This window comes from Gavia stellata, chromosome 6 (assembly GCF_030936135.1).
Source record: "Gavia stellata isolate bGavSte3 chromosome 6, bGavSte3.hap2, whole genome shotgun sequence".
Classification (NCBI taxonomy): Eukaryota; Metazoa; Chordata; class Aves; order Gaviiformes; family Gaviidae; genus Gavia; species Gavia stellata.
In genome coordinates, this window is record NC_082599.1 from 4,900,204 (window position 1) to 4,925,549 (window position 25,346).

General features: G+C 37.6%; 1 protein-coding gene across 1 annotated transcript in view; it reads right to left on the reverse strand.

The window, feature by feature from the left end:
- Nucleotides 1–25,346, reverse strand: part of MINDY4 (MINDY lysine 48 deubiquitinase 4) — a 79,373-nt gene that overhangs the window by 39,130 nt on the left and 14,897 nt on the right. Inside the window, exons 6-13 of the mRNA XM_059818880.1 lie at nucleotides 14,431–14,489; nucleotides 13,970–14,079; nucleotides 12,729–12,845; nucleotides 9,116–9,204; nucleotides 4,392–4,493; nucleotides 3,338–3,401; nucleotides 1,929–1,994; nucleotides 1,602–1,669 (exon numbers count right to left, since the gene is read on the reverse strand). Coding sequence (XP_059674863.1) covers nucleotides 1,602–1,669; nucleotides 1,929–1,994; nucleotides 3,338–3,401; nucleotides 4,392–4,493; nucleotides 9,116–9,204; nucleotides 12,729–12,845; nucleotides 13,970–14,079; nucleotides 14,431–14,489 — 675 coding nt within the window. The remainder of the gene's footprint in view (nucleotides 1–1,601; nucleotides 1,670–1,928; nucleotides 1,995–3,337; nucleotides 3,402–4,391; nucleotides 4,494–9,115; nucleotides 9,205–12,728; nucleotides 12,846–13,969; nucleotides 14,080–14,430; nucleotides 14,490–25,346) is intronic.

Here is a 25,346-nt window from a genome sequence, read left to right on the forward strand (position 1 = left end):
AACACATTCCACTCTATCTAGTGACAGGGAAAAATTCCTGTTTCTTGTAAACAAAAGATAGGTACCGATGCAACGTATCACACAGTACCAAGCTAAAAGAGTAACGGTACTTTAAAATGAAGTTCTGTGAGAAAATCGTGAATCTTCCTCGAAGTAAAGCTACATTTTATAAACAGTTCTGACATTGTGGACCAGAACTGTAAAAATATTTAGATACCTAAAAATGCCAATAGGCACCATGAGGAATTTTCATGTTCACTTTAGACACTTAGCTCCCCCAAATACAAACACAGATGATTGATTTGCCTTGTAATAGTCCATCTGTTAAGAATTGAGAGGTGATGGGAAAAATAAGCTTCTTGCTTATATTATTAAAGAACGTTTACCATTTTATAGCAAGTAAAGCAATGCCACCAATAGCAATTAGGAACATTGCTGCTTTTGGTGATCCTACCAAATGCAAAATATATCATTACTTGCTCAAATACCTTTACTAATCTGGACCTCTCTGCTGTAACTAGCTCAGAAAAATGAGAATAAATGACATATGCCATAAAATTATCACGTCATTTGTGTTAAGAGTGCAAAAGTGGAGTTCAGCCAATGGTCTGTAGTGTTACTGTGAGCAAAAGAAAGGAAGAAATGACTTGTAACAAAACAAAAAAACCCAATCTGAAAGTGCTTGTAGAAATCTCAGTAGCTGAGCAACTGAATGCATATCACAAATTTGGACAAAGTTGCTATTTATTTTCAAGACATTTCAGAGATGTAAGAAATAAAAGCTTACATAAATCAAACCCATGCTGCTTTCAAGTGCAGCTGCTCTCTTCATGTCAGTTGTTATTGCCAGTTGTCAGGGAACAGTTCTTTGCACTTGCAGATAATCTAGGAGATTTTTACAAAAGTGGAATTTGACAAAATGAAGAAAGCTTTTATATTCTGACCCACTCTGATATTCACAGTACCACAGATATACATTTAATCTGTATAAAAGCACAAGTAACTGCAACTGTACTTGAGCATGTCTCAATGAGTTTTTAGAAGTGGCTATAATAACCACCACTTAGTTAGAGCTCAGCATATTTATTACACTGATAAGCTGAGACCAAATTTGTAATATCTTACTTATAACCATCAAAAAATCAGCTGCCTTGTCTATTTTATACTAGCCTTTCTTTATCATCATCATTGACGGAGACATTGAGGCATCACAAGGAAGTTATTCGTCCCTACAGATACCTAAAGGATGTGAAATAAACAACCCTCTAAATGAGTCTTGCTTTCAACTGTCAAGACAAGGAGCATAGGCAACTACCTTGGACATGATGCCTAATGTTTAGATGGAGTCTTTTATATCAGATATGTTGGACTGATCACTGCCACTTTAACAGCAAATATATATATACACAAGTGTGTGTGTGTGTATACAACAAAAAAAGCCAAAATTAGTCAGTAAATCTGCATAACTACCCTATATTTATCAGAGTAAACATCAAGATAGATTAAAAAGGACAGAGAGTTAAGTACATCATGGTTGTTTCCTCACTTTGCACTGCTTGTTTGCTTTGCAGGTTATGAAAGAGGGATACAAAGACACTCACAGATTGATAGATCTTGATAAGATGACAGACACAGTCAGAAGGATGCACCCACAGGGACCAATTTCAAACTGAAAAAGAAAAGGATTGCTTTTATTTTGTTTGTTGTGTACATTTTTGCCCAATCCTAAAGAAATGCAAATCAAACTGAAAGCAGAAAGAATTGTTCACGTTTATGCTAAAACTGAATTTCTTGCCGTTTGTTAAAATGCAAGGCATGTCTATATAGTGTTTGAAACAACGTTCAGAAGACATTATATGAGACTGATAAACACAGAAAGACTGGCAGCTGAACTATAACAGGTTTAGTATCTTCTCTATACACAGTACCTGGTGAATATTCTGCTGAAGAAATACAATCAGATCTTCGTATCTTGTGGCACTATGTAGTATTAGCTGGAAAGAAATGTAAGAAGACAAAAAAGTAACTGAAACAATAACAACTCACTTTTATAACCTGAAAGCTGAACTAAAGTAGCCAAAACTTCAAATCTGACTGGAAAGCTTTGAACTGACAAAATGGAATAAAGATCTAATGAAATTTACCTCTTACTGTTGTTACTTGGTATAATATTGTATCTCAGCACTTCGTATATTCTGAATTTTTAAATACTGCTTCTTCTTGTTTTTAAATTCGTTGAACAGTTTGATTCATTTTTAAGCAATTTTTATGCAATGAAGAAGAATTCCTAGAACAAACATAGGAATACTGCAGCTTTAGAAGACACAGAATGGGCAAGTAGCTCAGCGGTTTGTACCTATGTGGTGAGCCATCTATAGAAGGCATGTGTCAGAGCACTTCTTATCATACTCAGAGAATGAACACTCCTATTTAACATGAAGTTCAGGACAGCTCACAGATCCAGGCCCTTCCTTCAACATTCTTTGTCTATTTTTCCATTTGTAGATGTTGATAGAAGTTATGGTCTTGCAGATACTGTGTGAGGAAAGATCAAGCAGTCTGGATTATATTCCTTCCCATCACATTTTCACTGTGGCTATGTCCACGTGACCTTTGATAGGCAGCATAATGGTGTTAGTTGCACTCTGAAATAGCCAGCAGCTCAGAATTATGTTAACATATTAACTAAATAATCTATCTTGTCTCTTGGAAGAGCATATTATAGCCAAGGTTTTCTGCTGCATTCACCCTATTTATACAGGTTTTCACTTCCAGTTGTTCCAAAACTGGTTCTGAAAAGTTGTTGACACATCCATTCCTCCATTTAGGAGGCCAGTAATGTTTCCTTAAACCACTAAAGCCTGGCTTATGGCATCACTGTTTGCAAAGCCATTTGAGAGCTTCAGATGGAAATAAAGGCATAACTGGAAAGTATTTTGCCATTTGGAGCTTCTGGAGGAAAAAAAAGAGGCAAAGAATTCTGTGTAAGACAAGAAGATAATACTGCCTTTTGATGGTCATGCTGGTCAACTTGAAAGGATCCATGATCACTTTTACTGCATATCAATAAAAGTAGGCACAGTTTATAAGCTTGAAAGGTAGATGGAACAGAAAGGACTTCAGAGTGTCCAATTGCCCACAAACACTGGGACAATTCAGAGCAAGACAGACTACAGGATTTTGTTATTTCCTATTGTTTTTTGGATCACAGCTAATTTGACATAAAAGATTTTAAAACACTAAGAAAGCAATGGAAATCAGATTAATTGTACTAAAATAAGAAAAGCCAGAAAGAGGATATATGGAGAATGTTACTGTGAGTTTCACAGAGCCTTACTGTTTCTAAGATTCCATCTGCCTTGTATTTTCCTATGGGAGTGAACTGCTGTCTTCCTGACGGCCTGAAGAGAATATTCAAACAAAACCAAAGCTCATGTTAAAAGGAACAAAATGGCATTAAAGATAAATCAACATGTTATATGAACTGAATGAAGAACCAAAGATTTTGTATTATTATTTTTAACCACTTTTTTAAAAAAGGACCTCTTGCATAATAAGTTCATATGACATATTAAACAAACTTTTACCAATGAAGCATATACTTTAGCTGTGCTGTGCTCTCTCAGTCTATTTAAAATGAATTACAAGTCTCTCTATGCAGAAAGAGGATAAATATAGGTTTAAGATGTTAATGACAGCTTTTATTGGAAAAGAATATTAGAGCAATGACATTAAAACAAGCAGAAGAACATATGTACAATATCATCACAGAGGAAGCACCGCATATATGTAAAATATGCAAAATATCATTTGAAATATCTTTGACTTTGCTGCTTCTATTTCAGGTTTGAAGAAGGACTTCTGCGCCCAAAAGCTTCTCTCTTATTTTTCAGCTATCTTAGCTGATCTAATAAAAGAAATGACCTATTCTCACAAAACCTGGCTCACTTAAAAATATTATGTAGGATCCAGTACACCCAAAGCTAGTGATCTAAAAGTTAGATGTCTTGTGTACAAGCAGCCTTATTGCATAGCATAAACTAAGTAACTAGTAGGCAGCTACAGCAAAAGGAAATTAATCCCAGCCATAATAGAATATCCTGCAATACAAAATTGTTGGAGTAAAATGCTGCACCTGCAAAAATAACTCTTGGTAAAGATTTTGGAGGCCTCAATGAAATCCACAGGATCTTTCACAGCGATTTAAAAAAAATTGACTATTCTGTCCCAGCTACTGGGAGAGCAGAAATGACATTTTGCATTTTTCCCTAAGCCATTTTAGACTGCATAAATACATCTTACAAAACTTTCATTTTGTAAGCTATGTACGTATATAACAGACACAAGTATAGGAGCATTGTACAATAACTAAAACTGCTTCTGCTACTTACAGTGCCACAATTGCTTTTTCATTGCCTCCTGCACGCCACAATATGTCTGCAATAGCCATGGTGAGGCATTTGGTCCTGTGAACTTCCGAAGGCTGAAGACAACTGCAGTCCAGGAAATGCAAGAAACAGACAAGTACCAAAATGTTTATCTGGAAGTTTACTCATTAGAGGGCAAACAGCCCCAATTACAGTATACACACATTCATAGCAGGTTTGTAGCTAAAAGAACAAAAGCATTTTTTTAGAGACTATTTAGGTGTTGTAATGCCTAATAATGAGGCTCTGGCAAGTGGCCTCAGAAAATTATCATTCAGGTATCTATCTCAGCTCCTTCTATAGTCAAGAGAGAGACAACTTGGATGGCCAACTCAAAAAAATCCTGAGTTGAACAGGGAGCTAGTATTGTTACTGAGAAGACATACCAGGTATAAAGGTACAGTTGAACCCGAGCTTTCTCTGAGGATTAAACATCTGAATGAAATGCCATGAGAGCATTCGCTGTGCATGCAGTATGAAGACTTCTCAGCACTGGACTGAACAGGTGATAGGAGGATGTGGTGCTGCTGTTCAGCACCTAAAGAGCTCTAAAGAGGGAGATGCAACTGAAATCGTCACCGGAATATGGGTTTTCTGGAACCATTCTTTGAGGCAAACAACTTTAAATCTCATTTTAGGCACCTTGGAACTTACTGAAGATAATCAGATACAGTGAATAGAGCTGTATCTAGAATAACTTCCTCTTTGGATTGCTAGTAAAACAAACTGGGCACAGTGCGTAGGTCTCTTCTGAAGTCAGAAGCAAAACCGAAATTTGAGAGAAGTTAATCCACCTAGGTCAAGCGTTAACAGCAGCGTGTTGCATTTGGGAGATCTGGACGAGCTTATGTTGTTCCTAATGATGGTCAGACTGCTGTTAGGGGTACTTAAGCTAAGCAATTGTACGCTTGCTAGCCTATGTCTATATGTTCTATGACAATACCCTTGTAATACAGGTGAATCTAAGAGATGAAATGCACAATCTCTACTTCTAGGAGATTAATATTAAGGATGGTGTCTGATTTATAAGGAACAATTAAAACAAAACTATTATTATTATTAAGAGCAATGGACCAAAATCAAGATAAGACTAAATAAGCTATGATCACCAACAGGAACTGATTGTATACAGATCTATAATCACACCGTGAAAACTAATCTTCTAAAAGAAACAGTGGATGCTCTTTCGGAATACGTATTTATAATTGGTTGGACAAAAAACCAGGCAAATGTACTTTAGGGAACAATATTCTATTGGCAAATAATGGCAAGAGAAGTTAATTCATCTTTAAATCTGTAATAAAATCCTGTAACAGAATTGTTTTATATATTAAATATGATTTCTAGTTTATAAAGGCCTTCATGCTTAATTTCTTTCTTAAGTTTTTATTAACTCTTGTCAACAAATCTACACTGTAATGTTCTTACCTACTACTAAACTTTATCTAAAGTACCATCTGCAATAAACATTATGCTTGCATTTTTTTAATAAGGTATGCCCCAAAATGGTGACCTAAAACATTATGGTAACTGACCCAGTATTGGTCTGTGGAGCCCCACTGTTTCTGAAATATTTTCACTTAGATGCTTGGCTTGGAACTGACACAATGATGTGCAAAACTACGGAATGTTTACAGCAGTCTGTTGATCCCAAACATGTAAGAAACACTGTCAACACATTTCCTACAAACTGTGTTTTGTGATGTCTTCTAATACCTTCTATTATTCTAACTTCCAAGATGTGAATGGAGAAATAAAGGACCAGGAGGTCAAAAGTCACATAATGGAAAATGGGTAGATTTAAGAATAAAACCCAACATCCACGAACCTGAAGAAGTGGACAACAGATCCATGCCCCTGGGAAGCACAGAACTGGAATTTTCTCTAGTGGCTTCAAGAATGGCAGTCCTTGAAATTCAGATATTATCAGTCTTAGAGTATTACGGGCATGGGAGATGATGTCAAAACCTGTTCCCAGCATTTGAATAAAAGATCTAATAATTCAAAAGACTAAACAAGAAACACCAAACATCAAAAAATCAAACAGACTTTCAAGTCCAATGCCTGCTTTGAATGTAATGTTCATTTAGAGAATGTTTCCCTCTCTGAAGGATATGAGATATGGGAAATAATTGGTGAGAGTCTTCAAGTAAAAAAAATATAATCACAACTTTCTCTTATCTCTGCCTGTGTTGTAATACAGACACTCAGAAATTTATGGGAAGCATAGCAACTAATTTATGTGTCTGAGAGAGGTAGCAGGGTAAGAAGGAGACAAAATAATTACTTCTTGAACGTTGAAGAAGCCTGGAGTCAAACACTTACTGTGAAGTGGCTAATACTTCGAAAACTCAGGTTAGAATTAGAAAGGAATATTAATCCTCTCATTTCAAGCTCTGAGAATTCCCTTTCTTTCTGCCTAAGAGTTTCTGCCCATGGCAAACACATAAGAAGAAAAATATGTTTATCTCATGAATAAAACAGTCCATCTTGCTATTCATTTTTAGGAGCCTGGAGGCTTTTAGCATTTCTGTGCATAACGACAAAAAGCTCACTTGCTAACCTGAAATTCCTTGGAGACTTTCTGCATACTTCAGCAGCATTTTTCATATACAATATATGTAAACCCAAAATCTTTTAAAACCATGTGGACAATAGGAGGGGAAAAATAGGAGGCAAATATTGCCAAGTAAACAGGATAAGCTGTAGCTGGCATGAGTTGGGACACTTACAGTTTAAACAATCTGGCCTCAGTCCACTTATTTGAGAGCCACATAATTTTATGACATTTACGATCACTGAACCATGCTGAAAGAGAAAAAAGTTAACATCTCTGTTTTTACTAAGGATGACCTGAGACTCGTAGGGACCAAGGAGCAGATGATCAAAGGCGGTCCACCAAGCTGAAACAAATTCTTGGTTTTCACAACTAGAAATAATTCTTCGGAGAATTCTGTGGAGATTCCTGGTCATAAAATCTAAATATGTACTGATTTTCCTGCATGGAAGTTTCTGAGTTTTTTCTTCAATGTGGACAAGAGACTCATTCTGCCTTGAAAAAGTTACTCTTATTATAATCTGAACTAGAATAATAAAGTTTTGCTAGCTAATTTTTGCACTTTTAAGTGTGCTCTGAACAGCAGGCTCTTGATATGAATTACAGACAGAGGTGATATACTGAAAGAGTTGACCAGAAGAAGAAAAAAACTGAACTAGATAACATTGTAGAATTAACTTGACATTACACTCTGTGCATGTATTATAACACTGGCCCTATCTCTTTATCAGTCCATGCTATTTGCCTTTAAGTGACTTCAAGGAACCGGCAATTTTCAAGTGATGAATTCATAGCATGTTGTTTATTTGGCCCTTGCCTTGGCGTCTGCAAGCAATCACTGCCAATAATAACTAGTGACAGCAATAGTAGTAGTCACAGTAAAACTTTCAGTATTGTATTTAGTCTCTAAGCCTGGTTTTCAACATTTCTAATGGCTCACTAGGTGTCTCATATCAGGACTGCCTACTCCTGGACCTAGGCACCGGTGTGGTCCCCCTAGGGCCTGGTAATCCTTTAATTGTCACCTCCCATCCTGGGTGCTGAAAACAAATAATGATGTTCTACAGGTGCCTGTTTCTTTCCATCATTGATGAAAACAGCCCAGAGAATTAATTTACTTTAAGTGCCAGTCAGACAAAACTAAAGAAAATCAACAGAGACCCTGAGACCCTGTCCTTTTCCTAAACAGTTCCAAGAAGAAAAGTGTACATTTAAGGCTGAATTTTTATACATGATGAACATTTTTACATTGTAAGGCAATGCAGTTCAAGAAAAATCTCACCATGAAAGCTTTTCTTCTGACTAAATTGGGGTCAGCGTATCACCCACAAATAACACAAGGCGGTGGCAGCATAAACCAGCAAAATACTGTAATCCCTATTCAACAAACTGTATTTATAAAGCACAGGAAAGCTTTGTGAAATTTTTATTTTGTAATGGACTTAATTTCTTATTGAAAACAACAGGCAAATACAAGAAGCCTGATAATAAATAAATTTTTTTAGACATTATTTTCCAGCATTTCATTGAATAAGCTCTGTTCCTTCAGCAAAGTGACAAGTACGTTAATATTATAGCAGTCCAAGCAATTTTTTCCTTGACACTAGCAATACTTCACAATATTCCTTTAAAGTAAGTAGAAAATACACACCCAGAATTTCAGTTCAAATACTGTTAAGAAGTTTAACTGTGAAAGATCAAACACTATAGCAAGAAAAAAAAAATTATAGCTATAACTTCAATTTTGCACCCTCCCTGAGATTCTTAGTGTCAAAAACTGCATGAATTTCATGGTCTTTCACACCTTGATCACATTTTCTTTGAAATCATATCTCCATAGGATCTCAAGGTTAAATAATTTTAATTGGCCTCAATTCAAGCTGTTGAATTTTTTTAGACATTCTTGGGTTAATCACAAGCAAGTAATTATACAAATAAAACACCAACCTCTAAATTCCTACAGTTGAAAGGGAAGTAAATACAAGTAAATCATATGCTACTTTCTTTCTCTCTCAGAGACAAAGTGAAGTTCAGTAAGTTCAAACTCAAAAGGCTCCTGAGCAGCTGCAGTAGAGAAAAAACTTTTTAAATTCTGCATGGAAAATATTTCTGATGTCCATTGCTGACTTACCGAGTGTCTTTATTCCTGTTACTGTCTGCAAAAATAAGCTGTTGTAGAACACAAGCTTGAACTGCAGCCAGTACTCCACATGGGCCACCCTGAGGGGAATAAAAGGACACTCCATGAACAAAACAATTTGCACCGTTTGATGCTGGTGAAAACTTATGCAAGCCATGTGCTTCCATTCAGGCTTAAGACATTCTTTCATCTCTCTCTTTCCATCCATGACTTTGCAGTGCTCTCTGTTGCTCTATTTTTTTTTTGCAAGCCAATGAAAATCAGTGTTACTAACTAGTATCATGTTTTCCACCTATTTTTCCTGAAAATACCTAGACATTTATAAGATCAAAAGAAAGTTTTTTTAAAATCGGTTCTGTGACTATGCAAATAAATGTGAGATCTCCTGATCCCTGTTGAGCCACAGTCTACCTTAATTTCCAGTGAGAAATCAAATCCGACCATTTTCCAAAGGGTGAAAATAAGCCTTGCTCTTTTACCTCCTCTGAGCACTACGCCTCCCCTGAAGTTCCCACTTACATCACTAAACTAAGATTTCAGTTTTATGTGTAGCCCTCTGCACCAGGCAGCTATCTCACAGGGGAAGAGAAAGAAAACGAAGGAAGTTTGAACCTTTCAAATGATTAATATCGGAAGAAAAATCACAATACCAACAAATAACATATTGACTTTAAACTTCATGGAAAACAGATTTATAGCTGTTTTGAAAAACTGTGGGATGGGGTAGCAATATATTTCCTTCTCCTTGCTTATTCCCTGCCATCTAGCCTACCTGACCCCATTGCATAACCTGTTCCTATGGGTTAACCATATGGCGGAGACGGCTGCACAAGTTGTCCTGAGAAGCAAATGGTAAACCCTCTTCTTGTCTAGAGAACGTCATCCAGCATAACCCTCCTTCCCTTGTCATTCAATTCTCTCCCAGGCACCTTGTATCATATTATTTACTCAGTAGTTTGCTGAGGAGACAGAGAAAAGCCATCATCTGTCTGGAACATCTATGCACAAATGGAGCAGGCTATGCAGGACACAAGACTAACATCACAAACACCACAGTACCACAGATCACATTGGTAGTACTGGGAATTACTGCAACTTCATAGAGGATTCAGAATATTAAATCCCACAGATGCTGTCCCATGTGTCTGTCAGCACATGCTGCCATTCTCAGAAATGGGTTCATTCTTAACATTAGGAAGTCTATTACTTTAATACAGGTCTTCCTGAAACCAACATCCCATATAGGCTGAGGTATCAGTGCCAGCTTTGTCTACCCAGGTAAAGTAAGAAAAACAATGAGGGTAAGAAAGTATGGACCACCCAGCACGTTTTCTGGAGAGTCTATGTTCTGATTTTAACTCATGCCAAAGTCTACAATGTTGTTACTCTCCATGGCATGAGATTAACCCGGGATCGCACTGCTGTCATATGCTACAATTGCACCCCTGGTTTCCTCTGTAGATCATGACCAGACTGTGACGAATCAGTTTAGGATCTGTCAAACTCCTCTCAAAACCCTGGAGGAGAATGAAAAGTGCAGCCAGCACTGCTGTTTTCAAATAGCAATGTGATCAAAGTGATCAGTTTAATTCTCAGGTTGTCCTAAGTAGAGCGTAAAACCTAAGGGAACGGGACCTGCAAGTACATACAGTAAGCACAGTATGCAACCTAAAAAATAAAGGTCCTGTAATCAGAAAATAGTTAAGATATTGATACCTTCCATTTTATCATTTATATTACACACACACTACCTCTCTATAATTACTTACATAACTAATGAGTGAACCATCTGAAATATATTAAGAAAAAAAGCTAGGTTTTTTTCAGTCCACCAGAGAAAGCCTCCCAGTCAAAAAAAATGTAGGAACCATTTTAAATATCTTCTTATAGCACTACAGAAACTTAACGTGGATGAGAATCAAAGAATTGCTCAGCTGAAATAAATTTTGGAACTGAGGAAGAATATATTAACTATCTGAAATAAAGACATCTAAGCAGAACACTGGTTTACCATTCCTGTTGTGGAATTTACGGTAGGGAATCTAATGGTGTGTGAGTCGCCAGAAGTGATGAGACATCCTTTCTCTAGCAGCAGGGTCTGGAAACACCAAAGTAACATTTACTGTGGACCAGTGAACATTATGGCTATGGTTCCTTTTGGAGTTTAAATTAACATTTAATATCTTTCTTCCACTAGGTTTTATTTAAACATAAGAAGCTTTCTTCTGAGATCATCAGCCTAATGAAATATTTAACTAGACAAGGTAAGTTAATTAGACATCTTAATGACATGTTTATTAGCCATTGTCCTTGCCTGAAAGCCTCTCTTCCTCTCATTTCTGTACAGCACATAATGGTCTACTTCTCTCAGGCCAGATAAAGATTTTCTGCATCAGCACAGAAGCTTGATGAGTGTTTTGTAAAGAGGAGTCTACTGCTTCCTTAGTGTTTACTGAAGTCCTCAGATGCTTGCTCATAAAAGACCTGGTGCATGGTATCCCAAAAGCATATGTACAGAGTCACAGAGCAGAGACAAAAGCATCAAGCTGCAGCTGAGGAGGATGCAATTTTACAGTGAATTTGTTTGATTTTGAAGGCAGCTACACATTCTGTGCCCTGTGTGTGGTACCTGGTCTAATTCTACACATCAGCCAGCTGAGAAACCAGGCTGACCAACTGCATCCAGCATACCAAGCAGAAGGACAGCCTGAAGCACTGCAATCTCAGTCTGTATGAGACAGGTGCCCAGCAGAGGTTGACAAGATAGACACCAGATGAGTGAGTCTCCCACTGAATGCCCTAGACCAGAGAGATCTTTGTTAGCACCAAAAATTTCTGTGAATTCAGTACACGCTTTCCAGGCTGACCCTAGTCATGGCATGGTGGTTTTACCAGCTCTGGTCACCACAGGGACCTGCTGGGGATTTTAGAAAGGGCCACTTGGTAGATGATGCCTAGGAATTGATGAAAACCTTGTTTTAGGGAGGAGCTGTAATCTTGTGGCTGTAGTCCAGAATTACAGAAACATGGCTGCAAAAAAGGTGGTCCCACCAGCAGTTCCAGTGTCCCAGTCCCAGTGACACTGCAGGGGCATTTGTTCCCTTTTATTTTAGGAATAAGCCTCATCATGTGACTCCCATATCTTTAAGAGGCAAAAATCTCCTTGTGATTTCCCAGGCACTGCAGGCAATTCTTGCTACGTCCCCCCATTTTGAGACAGATCAAGCTCCATCTTAAACTTGTTAAACATTGCCCGCACATATCCTTTTTCTCTTAAACCCCACCCTTAATTTTTGCCCTTTTATGCTTTTACCACCACTAGCTTTCAGCTGAAGTGGCTTGTTTTCCTCCCTACGAATAACTTCCTGTCAAACACACACACATGCACACTTTCTGCAGCTACTTTAATTTTCCCTCAGAAATATTCCATCCATATCAAGTCTCCTAACAAGACTTGAAAAGGCGGTATCATCCAATGGTAACCAGCAAAGTTAAAGTAAGAGTAGAGTCTTTAGAAGACTTTTTTTTTTACTCCTGAAACACACAGCCTTTGTAAACTCAGTGTAAAAAGCAAAGATGGCTTTAAGGAAGTCATTTACAGTACCTTTTTTTGCACAATGCCGTATTTTAACTGTGGTATGTTATTAAATGTAAAACTCTGTATTTTCCATTCTTCACTGAAGCAACAAATACTAGAGCCAAACAAAAGATTTTTTAATTCCTATAAAAAAAGAAAGAAAGAAGTTCTCATTTTAAAAACAAATCCAAAACACAGGTACATTTCCTTGCAGTAATTTGTAGAAAAGAAAGGAGGAGTGTGGAGGGGTAATGACTAACTCACCATAACCACCCTTTTCTGTTTTATACATACTCTAAATAGCAACACCCAAATGAAAAGGAGCAATTTTTTCCTTTTCCTGCAATATTCCTTCAACTCACAATGCTGTGTGCAACTCAGCATAGGAAAGTGTTTATGCAGATCGTCTGGGGCACAGTTTCCCATGAAAGCATTACAGAATATTGCGTTAAATTTAACAGCTAGAAGAGCAATGCCTACTAATGGTTATATTAGGGAGAAAAGGACCCTGCTGGACACAGTATGGAGAAAAGGTGGCCTGTTTTGCCTCTCAAAGTTGCTGGTATGAGATAAATGTTACCCAAATGTTTGACTGCTGTATGTTGGATGGCATATCAGCATATGCCAAATTCAGATCTTGGCTGCAGACCAATGCTGTTCAGAAATAGCTAAACTGAAGAAATTGCATTCATGCTAAAGTAAAGCTGAGTAAATAAGAACAGAATGCTCAGTGTTTATATAGTTACTCGGACCTCTTTGATCTAAATGAAATTTGAAGACACCCTCATTATCTTTTCTCTGGTTTTTTTTCCCTCTGTCTGAATGGGAAGGAAAACATTAAAAGTATTTAACGGTTCCATCTCCTTATCAAAATAAGGAAGATAAGCAAGGGAGAAACAGTGATAGGGGAATAATAAACTTGTTCTGAACCACTGTCAATTTAAAGGACTGGAGAATAAGCACATGAATAACTGACTAGAGGCATTAATAAAATAATACAAGCTTCATTAATTAAAGCTATTATCTGTGCTTCAGGTGGGCTGATACATTCTGGCATGCTCTTCTGGTATTCTTCTGAATTTTGGACAGGCATCCCTATATTACTTTTTCACCTGAATACCGAATAAGGAATATACTCCGGAATTAACATCACACGTTAAATCACACACAAACATGCAACGCAGAGCTATCCATTGCAGCTTTGGCTAAATTAACTGAAATAACATTCTCTCACATCTGTTTCTATTTGCCATCATAGTTAGTCTTACTTTTGCAAGAGAAATATCAATTGCCTTTGATACTACTTGAAGCATATACAGTGTTGAAAGATCCGGGTTCTTACTAACTTCTCCAGTTGTTTCTTCATCCTCAATATCAACTGAAAGAAAAAAAAAATCATATAATGTGTTGGATGAAAAAAATTGCTTCCCCCAGCAGGCTCAGTGCCAGGGGGTCATCAATATGACAATTAACACTTTCTTGTCATCCATCTTTATAAAAAAGAAAATATAGTTTTAGCCAGAAAGGACAGATAAAAAACACAGGAGCCAGCCTTTGTTTGATTACTCCTTAATGACTTCTTTACACAGTCTTACCCAAGAAGTCAATAGCAAATGCAATTACTCTGAATCAACTAAGAGTTACAAAAGAAGCAACTCACACGTATTTGGTTACAGCTGCTCTGAAGAACACGATGGCAAAAGCCAAACTGAAGCTTGACATAACTTACCTAATTCTAGGACATCTTTCATCTGGTCTTCTTTATAGCAAGTGGACGTTGGAGACTTCCTACATTAAAATTAATCAAAATATGAATGACCAAATGTTCACTTTTAATGCGAAAAGTTGTTTGAATAAACAAGAAGAAATATGGAGTATGCTCACACAAAGAAATATTTTTTTGTGTGTGTATATACACGTGTGTGTATAAATATATACACACACGGGGGGGCGGGGGGGTGTGCGTGTGTGGGGAGAGAGAGATAATAAAAGATGTAGATAGATAAAAAACATATTCAATGGCTTTCACCTTTAGCTTTTAAAATGTTGTATACAAAGGAGCTCAGTCTCACTAACATTTTTGTATAAAGAAATAAATGGTGTTATAGCAAAAACTCTTTCAATGGAAGAAAGCTGAACTTCAGGAGTTCATCAGGAAAAGCAGCCAGCACAGAGCAATTGAGTCAGGATTTCAGTCCTGTTTCAACATCAGTTTCATTTCATTTGTGTGTTTTCAGTATATGTCAGGTCCTTCAAGCTCATATACAGGGGCAGATTTTATACTGCCCTGAATTTCAGGTGAGGATATTTATGTATATGTGACTGCCTCTGAGTTTGAAGGATCAGGACATAAAATAAAATTCACATCCCTGACAGGGATCAGGATGAGATTCAGTTTAGTCATTAAACTACTTGAAATATCCAAATAGTTTAAGTGGGAATAGGTGTTAGACTGGCTTTCTTTACCAGGGTAATTTTTTAATCTACTAACAGGTAGCAGTTGTTCAACTGCCCTTGTAATTTAATTGTACATTGCACAAATAACAGGTTAAAAATTCATATAAACAACTACTAAAAGGACTAAACATTTAAACTTGGCTGTGAAGTCAGAACTTCAATAGAATGCTGGATTTTCGGAGGCGAGATGGGTTTATTCTTCCTGTTGAATTCATACCAAAATGAATTCAGAACCAAGGAAAAGTTTCAAATAACTACTGTAAAAAGATGGTCTTTTATTTTTTTTTAAAGAGCAATACTGCATCATTGGCCTTTGCTTTGGAAAAAAGGTATTGCACTGAGAGTCCTTTCAAAAATAGTATGGAATAATTTCCTAAGCAACATTCTTTGTATGCACAACATTATTATAGCAACAACTGCTGTCATATCACATACTTTCCATTAAATTAATTTCCTTTTTCAGTGTGTGAAAGATGAATAAAAACAGAACACAGACATATCACACTCGGGACTTTTCCAGTTTAAAAGCATTTTGGCAGCACCTTTCTCACTGACAGTCTTCGATACTATAAGAAAAGAAACATTTCTCTTTTTCTCTATAAACAAGTTAAAGGATTTATGCAATGAAATGTGGATGGCCACAATTCAGAAAAGATAGAATGGAAATGAATCACCCATGTTACTAGGGACTTGAGGTAAAAATAAATAGGATGCCCAGCAGGTCAACATAAATAAGAGGACTGAAAGCAAATTTGTATAGTGTCATAAGTAGTACTGAGTACTGACTATAACAGTACTTTTAATGGCATATAGAGTTTAATATAGTTGACTGTGGTATACTTTAAAATACAATCACATCTCCCCTTGCTTTTTGCTAATATTGAATTTCAGCTGAGATTTCTTTGTGCTAGCTACTTGCTAGCATTTTCATCTCTCCTGGTCAGAAAAAGGGTCTCAATGACACTAAATTTGCCAATAAAATGTTTTTCAGCCAAGTACTCATGTCACTTAACTGCACTTAGACGTAACCACAATCCACATTTTTGTTTTGTCTGAGATTGCACACTATTGTCTCTTGTTTCCTAGAGAATAATGTGTTTCTCCTAGGTCAACCCATTTCAATCTAGTTTTGCAAAAACAGAGCTCTTAGCACTTAAGAATGCAGGTTACAGCATCCTATCCAGCCTCAGTTGCTGCTTCAGAAGGGCTTGGGTCTCCTATAGGTACTGTATCATATCTCCTAGCTTCATCAGATGTCTTGGATACATTAGTGTCTCAAATAGCACTATATGCCTATGTTTAGGCACGTAGATCACTCTCTACATGAAATTAGCACATTGATTCATTGCTGTCCCAAACACTTCTCCTCCGTAGTGTTTCATCTGAAAAGGTCTATAAATGAAAATAAAGTCAGCTATGGTACAATTCATATATAGCTCACCTGGCACCAGTTTTTGTAACATTATTGATTTCTGGAAAGTCTAAGAGATTTTGGTTCTACACCCATTCCAGGAAGAACCAAGCCTGGGATGCAAAGTGCTTTGAATTCTCAAGGCACAAGGAAATTCCCATCAAGCTGAGGAAAGTGCTGACATCAAAGATTGATGTAGGGTGTTTTCTGGCTAAGTGGGGTATTTTTGAAGGTGTAGGTTCCCTCCTTAGGGGGAACTTGTGTTTCTCAAAACACTGTCAGGACATTTATTGCAATTTCCATCTCAGCAGATGGTTACTGTTCCAGGAAAATTTATTGTACACATAAAACCATACAGTTAGAAAACTTAGGAAGGGGGAAGTCATCCGTCATGGCAGAAAAATGGGACAGGAAGAAAATATGTTTCATTATAAACATACTATACAGTACTTTCTCTAAATATTTGAACATTCCTATCTATCTGATCTTCTTGCATTGCAGAAAACTGAATTTACGCAGAACAGCTGAACTCTCAGAGAAAGCACTTCTCAGCACAATAATGCAGGTACATTCCACTATTTCCTATTTATATTACCATACACAAGAGGTCAAATAAACAAAGGGGCTTAAAAAATAAACACTAATCATCAGTGGCTTTAAGATGACTGTGTTGGTAAAACTTATTTTCACTGCCTGATTACAACAGCTTTCCTACTGGACATATATCTTTTCTGTATAATAATTTAGTGTCAGAAGGATGCCAAGACGTCGCAATGCAATCCTCCGGTCTTGTGCTGTTATGCCATATACAGACATATATGACATTCTTGGTATAGTGAGTAAGATCTGAAGAGTAGGTAAGAAAAATTTAGACTCTGTTACTATTTGCAAAGGGGTAAACAAGACCATTATATGTGATGCAGCTTGCCACTGCTTTGGGGCAAAATTATAAAAACAGAATTATTACAAGCAATTGTAAAGACGCAAAGGAAACTATCATAATCAGTAACAGGCAATATACTTCTATGAGAAAATGACCTTGTCAAGAAGATTTAATATAAATTCTGCCATGCTTGCAAGTCTAGTTGACAAATGTAACAGAGCTTATACACTTAATTTCTCCAAACTTCTTTTTTAGTTAAGACCTGCATCTGATTTGATTGGCACATTAGCAGTATGAAAAATTAATTCATGAACAGATGGCTCATTGACAGATATAAAAAAGGCAAATGAAAAACTTGTCATTGAAAGGGTCATTTCTAATAAGCTCACACACGAATCTGCATTTGTCCTGTAGTAACTGTAGTGACAATTCAGGAGAAAACTACATCTTTGCTGAGGTTTGTATATGAAAAAAATATGATGATAAACACGGGTTGAGCTACAAGATGGTTTGAACTGCATGATGAGTTGGGCTCACCTGAACAGAATGTTCTCTCATAGACAACGAATGAACATTTATCTCCAGCTGTAAAACCAGACCTACTATAATAAAAGTGTAGCTCCTTTATTAACACTGTACTCTATCAAAGATTTTTCAGTGCAACACCCCCACGCTGGAACTTTCAAGGAGCACAGTACCACTCGTGTGAACTGACCATTACATTCAGCAACTCAAAACACTTGCTAGCAAAATAACAAGTATCAGTAAAATAAGACAGGCAGCTAAAATTCTATTAAATAAAGATGCTTACAAGACACCAGCTAAGAGACACTACATAAAGTATTGAGAAGGGTTCCCAGACTTCAACACTCAATCAATTCACATCAGTGGAGGTGAATACAACCCTCCATTCTGTTTTCATACATAAAGCACCCACTCTGTCTGGTTTTGGCCTTCAACTTTTAGGCCATTTATTTTTGGGATGTGGAATTTTCGTGGCCTTACATTTCCTGTCAGAAACCTCAGATTTTTAGCAGTCCAAACCACTGACAGATTTTAGCAAAAAATATCAAGAGTTAAATTGGAAGAAGACAAAAGCTTACACTGAGGAGTGGGGTAGTTCTTTTATCTCATTTTATTATTAAAAAAAAGCTGAATACAGATAACAGCCTATTGGTGAGCACACATACTGCAAAGAGAGATTTTACCTCCTGGTAAAGTAATCTTAGGGAGAGTAACACATAGGGGGATAAAAATTCCTTGTGCTACCTGCAAATAACTGATTGTTTTTAAGGTGCATGTAATTTCTTATGCTGCTTCCTACCATGCTCCCCCTGATGCTCATATGTAGACACAGCGAAAGGAAATGGTGTGAAGCTCTACCAGCAAAACAGGATGTATACTGTCTGTTCTTGCTTTACGTTTGAGAAGATCTAGAGTCCCTCTATGTTTGCATGAACAAGGCAAATTCTCAACTGACTGAATGCATTTTAGGCGATGGGCTGGACCTTTCCAGTTTTACATCCTTTCCAAAAATAAAGAAATGATACAGAAGCCATTTGCCATTTCCAGTAATTGCAAAGTGCTTCTTCCTATGGAGTGCTGGAAAAATACTAAAAGGGCAAATGGCAGCACACACAGATGTTATGTCGAAGGCTCTGATGCCGTAAATCCATTGGCACAAAACAAAAGTCACAATAGTTTATTACTTTTATTTTAGGTTCTTTTTTCCGGTCCAAGCATTATGCTATAAAAGGTGTTACGCAACTCCAAATACTTGAAGGTTTTTACTACTGAATGATTTGGCAACCACAATCTCTCTCTCTCTTTTTGTATATGGGCTAGTTGAATCCATATTCCCCAAAGACAGCCCCGTTGTGTTTGACAGCCATTCTTCTGATTGCCAGTTGCAAGAGTCAAATAAAGGCTTATTCCCCGGCTGGCAGCTGAGCACACTCCAGGAGAGTTTGGGTAGTCTCTCAGGGAAGGTGCCACCTGCACTGTTCTTACTGTGCTTCCTGCCTACAAAGCCACACCGAAGCATTGATGAAAGCCTGAGATGATGCCATGTGCTTCTTTGTGTGGCTTAAGTACAATGCCTGGTGCTACGCACAGATCACAAACAGACAAAGATGGAAGGAAACATGCAAAGGTAATTTACTACGAGGCTACTCCAACTCTGCATTCCTTTTCATTCTTTTATCTGAAATGTTGCACTCTGACTAAACTCCCGTTTCCTAGAAATGCCACCACTGCCCAATGCATCCTCTTCCTCTCATAGTGGGAAAAATTTAATGAATTCCTCAGACATTGCTCATACACACTGCATGTCACTGAGTATGCTGGCATACACTGAAATCAGTTGGGATTTTCTGACTGATTTTAAACAGGCTCTAGTTTATAACAATATGGCCATCTGAGCTCACACATCATTTCACAGAACAGGCTATCAAGGTGATGAGTACTTTTAGGAACTGCTCAACATCTCACAGGATCAAAACTTTATTACTTACCAAAATGCCAGATAATATTTTAGACAAAGTAATCTCATCTGGCACACCAATTTTGTATATAACAGTGAAATATTACAGCCCACTGGGCAAACAGTACAGAATTCACTATTCCTAGAAAACCTATTTTTAAACCAAAATGCATAGTAGAAAAGACTGGAGCCAGTCATAACTGTTGGGTAAATAATGAACATTACATAACTTTGCTGGAAGTATTTTTCCTTTGAGTTGGAAATTCAATTTTATTTAAAAAATACAATCAAAACTGGAATGTTGATTAGTATTCTTTATGAAATCTGACGTTCATATATTAACCTTCATTGGGCATTGTATTTTCCTGTTTCAGCGACAGCCCATATTTAAAAGATGGCAGCTGCTTCAGCTCTCTTATTTCTATCTTGAGTTCAGAATCACAGAATAGCTGAGGTTGGAAGGGACCTCTGGAGCTCTAGTCCAACCCTCTCCTCAGAGCAGGTTCAATTAGAGCAAGTTGCTCAAGGCCGTGTCCGGTCATGTTTTGAGTATCATCTGCAAGGATGGAGACGTCACAGACTACCTAAGCAACCTGTTCCAGCATTTCCAACCTCACAGGAAAAAATTCCTCGATCACCTGTGTGATTCCTCAATCATCAGTGCAGTCCAGAAACCTCCTGGATTGCTTGTGCTCTGCTTTGTTGCTTATGCTGATGGAGGGGACATCAAATCCTGCTCTGGATTTGTTCAGAAACTCATGGCCAACATACTCTGCCAATGTTCTAATGTAAATCAGCACAGCTTGTGGCCAGGAATGATGCAGGATAAAAGTGTGTGAGAGGATCTTGGCAGTTTTAGGCATTTAATCGTGTATAACTGACAGGTATAGGCTTGGTCCTCACATAGAAAACAAGCTTGTTTATTCCTGTTAATAACAGAAAGCATGATACTAATCCTTTAAGGACTATAACAGTTTCCAAATATTATTTTGAAAGTCTCAGATATCTAAAAGAATACAGAAAAACCTGCATATATTTTTAAAGGACTTAAAGGATTTCTTTGAAGAAAATTAGTATTTTGTTTTCCTCTAAGGATCTCCTAGCTCCATAAAAGTGAATTTTCAGGGACTTTTTATTGGAGCATATGAAAGAGAAAAGGCAGGAATTTTCGGTAACACAATGGGTTCACCTGTACTGGTCTCCGTTCAAGTTGAAGAAAGCCATAGGTGGTTCAGAAAGCGAAGTAAAGCCATTTACTCTTTGTAAGTCTTACACAGAAATGCAGGGAGCTGAAGGCAGGTACCTTTTCTATAGGAACACATACTGCCTTACCACAGAATATTAGACTGACTTCATAATTATACTATAAAGGCCATTTTGGAGGAAAACATACGAAAACACTGACGAGACATTTGGCATTCAGTATGCTTGAAACTGAAAGTAATAAGAAGGCATATGCTTGTGACAAACTGCAGTGACAAATGTGCTAATGTGATGTTATAATGCTGAGAATCATGCCATGAGCAGCAGGTGACTGACTGTTCTTACCCTGCATTAGTGAGAATCACAGTGCGACAAAGTTAGAGCAGTCCTTAAATACATGGAAGAAATTTAAAACAAATCAATAAAACCTAACAGAAAAACAACAGCAAAATTTCAGAGCTGGAAAGATAGAAATACAAGCAGACAATACAAGCTTTAGACAAAAAATGCCTAAAGGAACATGAAAAATATTTAGAAGTATTTTAACAGAGGGAAATATGTAGCAAAGAACAGAAAGATCAGTCAAAAATAAACTTCAGCTGTGGATAACAGGGCAGAAAAGAACAAATGCAAGGTGAATATAAGGGAAAAATGACTAAGACTAAGGACTGCTAGACACTGGAATATATTCTCAAGGGGAGAGGTGTCACTTGAGTCATTTAAGACTGAACTAGACAAAACCCTGGAAAAAGTATTACAGCAAATATATATATATAGTAACAAATAATCAGCCATAGAAACAGATGACCTTAAAAGGTCTTTCCCATCTGTAATTTCTAAGATTCTATGAAATATGAGTAATATTCCACTAAGGAACTTGGTATCTGTGGCAATTCACTAACCCTACCCTATTTGTGTTAGAATGCAGAGCACTGCTAGAAAAAGGCTTATTATCAAATAATGAGGGACATTTGGGGAACCACTAAAGCGTGCCCAGCTAAGGCAAACTCAGTTGAGAGACTATTGCAGGAAGAGAAATTCTGGCTCTGATCTCACTGGCACTTCCTCTCCCGGTGGTGGAGATGAAGTGCATCAGAGATACTTCGGTTTTGGTTGGAAAAGGCATCTGAAGCCAAGCTACACAGTCATAAAACAGTCCCTACTGTCTGAAATATCCATCTGTACTGGCAGACTTCTGAAAGGAAACCACTAGCTCACATTCAGTTTGTAGCCAAGACTGATGGCAAAGGCAAAGGAGGGTATGGCAGACGCAATTAGAAGAACCGGATAAGTAGGGTGATTATTTACAATGAAAGGATGAGTGGAGAATCAATTATCTTCCTTGCTCCTGAAACTGTATTATAGATCTCTGCCTTTGGACAATGGGATCCACTGCTGTATCCTTTTGCTCACTAACAGAGGAGGAAATTTTTGTTCTGATGTAATGATACTCCCATTTCTTTTTGCCTTTCTGAGAGTCATTCCCTTTTAGTTTCTATGAAATTGGCAAGATATCCTTAACTTCAGGTTCTGATTGCTAAGTCCGTTTGTTCCCTTGGGTCTTTGATTCCAGTTTTACACTTTTTTTTTTTTTCTTTCATTGCTCTGATTCTAGTTTCTACGCTATTTTTCTTAGAATTGGGAGAGGGAGGGTGGTTGGCTTTATACATGAAAACTAGAAGTTCAAACATCACAATATGTTCTTCTTAACTACCAGAAGTGAAACTGAGGTGTAGAGATAGTATCTACCCATCTAACTCAGCGTAAGGTGGTTCCACTACACTGCAGAACTGCCCAGTCAGAACGCAGCTGGCCAGCTCAGATTTACTCATTTAGAAACTATTCAGCTGAGAATTGGAGGGTTTTCACATCACTACCACACCTTATATTGATAGAATTAAGGGGCATGGAAAATGAGGAGAGCACTTCAACTTCAGAGGCTGCATAAGCAATAACTGTAGTATGCCCCTGAAGCTGGACTATTTCTCAACTGCTGTGAAGTGGTTTTGCTTGCCTTTCCCCAATTTTGTTTGCTCAAGCTGGGAAACATGGGGAAATCTTGACCTTCTAACACCATTTAGCCTCCCCAAATAACTCATTATTCACCATGGGTTTTCTGAAAAAGCAAGAGAAAAATTTTAATCCAAGGTCAGGCATCAACTTCAACAGCTATTTATTTTTTTACAGTTCCTAAAGATCATGAATTCCATTGCATCCTCATTCTTTATTCTGTGTGCTCAGTTTAGTGATAAATACTTCCTTCTTGTGGGGATTCAGCATTAAGAAGAATCACAGAATCACAGAACAGTTGAGGTTGGAAGGGACCTCTGGGGTCATCTGGTCCAATACCCCTGATCGAGGGAGGGTTGACCCCACCTCAAGATATTAAAGGTGGCAGAGAAACTTTCCTCACTGCCATTCAAGGCTCTACCCAGGTTAAAAGACTCAGGAAAGTCTTTAATAGATTACTACTTTTGATCTGAGTATGTTCCTTCAACATTGTCTCTCCCAAGTTCCTGTGGAACTTGCAGCATTTTAACAAAATCATAACTACAGATACGGCAACTTTTTAGTTGGAATCTTGGACCATCCACTTGAATTGTGTATTTTTAAACATAATTTTTTATTCCCTTGAAAATCTCAAAATAAAAAAAAATTAAAAGTAGTGAGTCATCCACATTTTGCTTGTACCTTGCACACAACTAACACTACTGAGAGGAACAAGGACTCAACAAAAAGGAGAACAGTGAGAGAATGAACTATAAACCACAGCATTAAAATGACCTGAAAGGATAAATGGGGTTTCAAATTCTCCATTGAAGTAGCACTGAGATATAAATGTCATTTTTAATTTGTTGAGCTAAATAAAATTGCTATAAAGGAGCATGGAGGAATTACTGACATAATTCTGTATACATGTGTGTGTGCATGTAGTTTGGTATCAATACACAAATACTGGATTATGTAGTTGTCTCCATATGTTCTTGGAGAAACATTTTTCATTTCCTTAAAATAGAAGGTTCTACAGTAAAAGGAGTGCTGTATACATTGTATTAGTTTATACAACAAGAAAACTCATCAACGATCTACCTTTGCCTGATAAAGTCACACAGAAAAGCATCACAAACAGATTCACTGCTAATTACTTCTGCTGCATGATATCGCTGTTGAAGCAAACCTTTACCTTTCCTTATTTACTTCATATATTCATGATTGTACTACTATTACGTAGTTCAGGCAGAAAAGAAGAAATGTACTGTGGCCACTGAAGCATTAGATCTAAACTATTGAAAGCTAAAACCATGGAATATGAAAAGTCAGACATCCAGCTCCTGAGAAGAGTAAGTTTAAAACTCAGATTGAAATGCTGTCCTTATAATAACCTCCTGTACCTACAGCTTCCAGGGACCAGGACGGTTACTATTACCAACATCACAACATATACAGTACAATAAACAAAACAAGATGCCGCACGCAGAGGGTGGTGGTAAATAGCTCCTTTTCAAACAGGCAACCTGTCACAAGTGGGATCCCTCAGGGATCGATATTGAGCCCAATGCTGTTTAATATCTTCATAAGTGATCTGGATGATGGGATCAGGTGTACCCTGATGAAGTTTGCCAATGATACCAAACTGAGCGGGGAAGTGGACACTTCGGAAGGGAGAGCCACCCTGCAGGAAGACCTTGATAGGTGGGAAGAGTGGGCTAACAAGAACTTTATGAAGTTCAAGAAAGTCAAACATAAGGTCTTGCACTTAGGAAAACATAATCCAGGAGTGCAGCACAGGCTGGGATCTAGCCGGCTGGAGAGGAGCTCTGTGGAAAGGGACCTGGGGGTCCTGGTGGACAACAAGCTCAACATGAGTGAACAGTGTGCTGCTGCGGCAAAGAAAGCCAACGGGATGCTGAGTTGCACCAACGAGGGCATCACCAGCAGAGATAAAGAAGTCATTATCCCACTCTACTCAGCGCTTGTCAAGCCACACCTGAAATACTGTCTTCAGTTTTGGTCCCCACTATACAAAAAAGACGTGGACAGGCTGGAGAGGGTTCAGAGAAGGGCCACAAAGATGATCAAAGGACTGGGAAGCCTGCCATATAAAGAAAGGCTGAGAGAACTGGATTTGTTCAGCTTTGAGAAAAGAAGGCTTAGGGGAGACCTTATCACCATGTTCCAGTATTTAAAGGGTGGCTACAAAGAAGATGG